The sequence below is a fragment of the Tupaia chinensis genome, unplaced genomic scaffold (assembly GCF_000334495.1).
Source record: "Tupaia chinensis unplaced genomic scaffold, TupChi_1.0 Scaffold000259_1, whole genome shotgun sequence".
NCBI lineage: Eukaryota > Metazoa > Chordata > Mammalia > Scandentia > Tupaiidae > Tupaia > Tupaia belangeri.
Genome location: NW_006159739.1, coordinates 2,077,086 through 2,081,603, shown reverse-complemented (window position 1 = coordinate 2,081,603; position 4,518 = coordinate 2,077,086). Strand labels below are relative to the sequence as shown.

The 4,518-nt window shown below is 41.5% G+C and overlaps 1 protein-coding gene across 1 annotated transcript in view; it reads right to left on the bottom strand.

The window, feature by feature from the left end:
• Positions 1–1,464: 1,464 nt before the first annotated feature.
• TXNDC12 (thioredoxin domain containing 12) overlaps positions 1,465–4,518 on the bottom strand; it is a 32,702-nt gene continuing 29,648 nt past the window's right edge. Inside the window, exon 7 of the mRNA XM_006149401.3 lies at positions 1,465–2,323. Coding sequence (XP_006149463.1) covers positions 2,244–2,323 — 80 coding nt within the window. The 3' untranslated portion in view covers positions 1,465–2,243. The remainder of the gene's footprint in view (positions 2,324–4,518) is intronic.

The window sequence follows — 4,518 nt, the reverse complement described above, 5'->3', positions numbered from 1 at the left end:
TCTTCTCCTGAGACAGCCACAGCAGGTAGAGCAGACACTGCAGGAAGGTCTATAACTTTTTCATCTTCCCAAATGGAAAACCTGTACTCATTAAATACTAACTCCCATAGTCAGCAGGTAGCGCGGTGATTAGGGCAGTGGACTCGCACAGGGCCAACCACAATTCAAGTTTTAGACCTGGTGGGTTGCTTTCTCTCTCTGGTGAGTGCATGTGCCCTATAGTAAATTAAATAATAATAAAAAAATAAAATTTAATAATTTTTTTTCTAAAAAAAGAATTATTTTGGGGCCAGCATGTGGTGTGGTGGATGGGGGTGCTGGACTCCCACAAGGCCAACCACGGCTCAAGTCCCGGTCCTGGCAGCTTGTTTTCTCAACCTCTCTCCTGCCATCTCTCTGGTCAAATAAAAATAAATACACAAATAAATAAATTGAAATAAAATAATTATTTTATTTTATTTGACCAGAGAGGGACAGAGAAAGTGAGAAAGCAAACCACCAGGTCTGGGACCCAAACTGCAGTCAGCCATGTGGGAGTACAGTGCCCTCAACCATCACACCACCCGCCTGCCCCCAAATTAAATAATTCTTTTTTTTTTTTTTTTTTAGAGTATACTGACCATGGTTCGAGTCCCAGACCTGGTGGCTTGTTTTCTCACTTTCCCTCTCTCTCTTTCTCTGGTCAAATTAAAATTAATTAATTAATTTTTTTTTTCTTTTTTTTTTTGCGAGGTTTTTGCTATAGGGTGCATGCGCTCACCAGACGGACAGAGAGAGACAAAGAGACATCCCTGGGGATGGCCACGCCATAATCTTCTCTCCATTCTCCTCTCAGGATCTTGGATGCGCACGCACAGGCGCCCGGCATGAGTTTAAGCCACCGGGTCTGGGATGTGAACTGACTACGTAGGAGTCTAGCGACATAGCCATTACACTAACTGCTGGTCCCAATAATTCTTAAAAAAAAAAAAAAAGCTAATTCCCTGTTGGTCCTCCCCTAGCTCCTAACAACCACCATTCTATATTATCTCTATGAATTTGACTATTTGAGGCACCTCATATAAGTGGTATCATAGACTATTCTTTTACATCTGACTTATTTCACTTAATGTATCTTCAAGGTTCATCCATGTTGTTTCACATGTCAGATGCAAGGCTGGGGTAGCATGATAGGCCCTGGTTTGGATTCCAGCCCAACATTAACATGTATGGTGCAGTGATGCAAGACTTTGATCCCAGCTAATTGGGAGACTGGGGCAGAAAATCACAACGGGGAGACCTTTCACACATGTTCTCTCTCATGTGCAAGATAAACGTAAAAGAGATGAGCCCTAGTGCTCATTTGAATGTGGGAGGGGAAAGAGGAAAAGTCTTAGGTCAGGGCTCCTAGATTAGGCCCTCAAGGTTAGTTTCTTATTGAAGTGATCTTCCATTCTCTAATAACAAAAAGGCCATCACACACAGTTCCTTCTAAAGTTTTATTAAAGTTTAATGGAATAATTAATATTTTATCTTTGTTGACCCCAGTACAAAAATACAGTTGATGACTTGACAAAAATGGCTCCACCTAGGGCTTGAAGGCTTGAGTTTCTCCAACAGTAACAAGAAAAAGCATGCTTCCAGCTGGGGCTGAGTCCAAAGACACAGCCAGTCCTGCACACGTGCTTGTGCAAACAGAAGTCCAAGCAGGAGTAGAGGCAGGAAGCTGCAGGGATTCGGGAAGAAGCTCAAGATTATTCCCAGGAGCAAAAACAGACTGGTCTCCTCCATAGGGGGTAGAATTACTGATTGATATTTAGGTTTTTTAGGTTTTTTTTTTTTTTTTTAGATTTATAAGCCATTTCTGCAATTTTAACATTGTATAAAAGGTGTTAATGGTTTCCTTTTATCACCAAGGTGAGTAAGTGGGAGGAAATGAGAAAAGACTCAAATACTTAAGTTTGAGGAGTAAACCTCCAAATGGCTCAAGTTTCTTATCAAAGGTTTCACTCCTGACTTTAAAGACAAGTCAACCTGTAGGTGAGAGGGAGAAGGAGAAGGAAGTCTGCCACACTTTGCTGGATGCCCAAACATGGAGACCAGCTTCTGTTAGCAGAAATCTTCCACAGTGAGGGATCCTTCCAGCGAAGGTAGAACAAAGTTTCCTGGTTGGTTTAATTGTCCTGGTGATTCCTCAAATATTCCCTCCACTGCAGCTTTCCTTCCAGAATACTAACTTTGATCAAAGAAGGGATACATTCATGTTACAACTCATCTTCCAGACGTTTCTCTCGGAAGGCATCACCCGTCAGCCTTTCCTGAGCTTCCTTCATCCCCTGTACAACTGTAAAAAAAAGTTGGGGAAGAAAACATGAAGTAAGTCATTAATATATGATGGGGGTATAGTGTATGGTCTCCAGAGAATGAAAGAGAGAGAAAGTGAGAAATCACCTCAGAGGGAATGGCCATAACACAATCCCTTTTCCTCCAGTCTCCTCTCAGGATTTTGAGTACACACACTCATGTGCCTGGTATGATTTTCAAGCTGCCTGGTCTGGGACTCAAACCATGTAATCAGCCATTCGGTGCCTTAACCTCCATGCCACCTGCTGGCCCAATACAGATTTTTTTTGAGAGAGATTTTTGCTATAGGGTGCATGCACTTGCCAGAGAGAATGGAAAATGAAAAATCACCTCCCAGGGGGATGGCCACACTGCAATCCCATGCACAAGTACTCAGTCACTGCGTCTGGGATTGGAACTGCAGTCAACTAAGTAGGAGTCCAGCGACATAACCATTATGCCATGTGCTGGTCTCCTGATACAGATTTTTAAATGTGTTAGGAGAAATATGACAGGAGCACCAGATCTGGATTCAATATTTAGATCGGGTAGGTCACTTATCACTTTGAATTTATTTTCTGGTCTACAAAATGATAATTCTACTTATATCACACAGTATTATAAAAATAAAATGAGAGAATGGATAATAAAAGTGGATTTTCAGACCCAGCCACAGTGGCTCATGCTAATAAGTCAGGCTGGGACCACATGGAAGGCCCATGTTCTGTTCCTGGTCTAAACTAAAGGCTAGGTGTGGGCATGTACCTCTAGTCCCGGTGACTCAGGAGACTGAGGCAGGGTGATCTTGAGCTTGAGGCTTGCCTGGGCAATATAGTGAGATTCTGTCTATAAAAAAGCTGGACATAGTGCATACAGCTGTAGTTGCAGTTGGTTAGCAGAGGCAGGAAGATCACAACAGAGTGAGACATTGTCTTAAAAAAATAAAACAATGGGGTGGCAGGCGGCATGGTGGCTAATGTGCTGGACTCCTACATGGCTGACCACAGTTCAAGTTCCAAACCTGGCAACTTGCTTTCTTACTCTCCCTTTCTCTCTCTGCCTCTCTTCATATTTTAATAATAAAAAATGAAATGAAATAAATAATTCTAAAAGTAAAATAAATAAAAACCAACAACTAGGGCCAGCAGGTGACAAGGTGGTTAAGATACTGGATCCCACATGGCTGACTGCACAGTTCAAATTCTGAACCTGATAGCTTGAAAAACATGCCAAGCATGTGTGTGTACATCCACAAATTTCCAAGAGGAAAATGGAAGAGAAGAGACTGCGGTGTGGCCATCCACTCTAGGGAGTGTTTTCTCTCTCTCTCCAGTAAGTGCACACACCCTATAGCAAAAATTAAAAAAAACAAAACAAAACTATGAAGTATACAAAAATGTCAGTATTTGAGTTGAGTATTGCTAAATCTAAAAAATCCACAATCTGAAATGCTCTAAATCCAAAAGTTTCTGAGCATCAGTATAATGCCAGAAGTGGAAAAATCCACACCTGATCTCATGTGATAAGTCACACATTTGACAATATAAAAGTCTGTGTAAAATTATCTTCTATACCTTATATATATGAAACATAATTAATTTAGACTTGGGTCTCACTCTCAAATATTTCATTATGTATATACAAATATTACAAAATCTGAAAAAAATCCAAAATCTGCAATGCTCTGGTCCCGAGCTTTCATGTAAGGGCCACTGGACCTGTACTTTGGCTGACCCTGTAGGATCAGTTGATCCTCTGTCACAGACTGTAGCTGTACAAGAACACATTCCTACCATCCTCATTATGGCTCTAGGATGAGTGTTACATTTATGTCATTTCTTGTGGAGGTTACATGTTACACTGACGTGTGTGTGTAAAAGCATACGCATGCCTGTACTGGGGGGGGGGCGTGTGACTCAAAGGTTGATCATTCCCAGTATCAACTAAATATGAAAGAGCCTAAGTTCTCAGGCCAAAACAAAAGATAAAAAGAAAAAAGAAAAAGAAAAAGGAAAAAAGAAAAGAAACTTTCAAGGAGGGTGATAGGTAGACTGGAGATAAAAATTCTTATCTATTGGGACCAGCAGATGGTGTAATGGTTATGTCACTGGACTCCCACATAGTCGACTGCAGTTCAAGTCCCAGTACCAGTAGCTTAAAACTCATGTTGGGTCGGGGGGGGGGGGGGGGGACCAC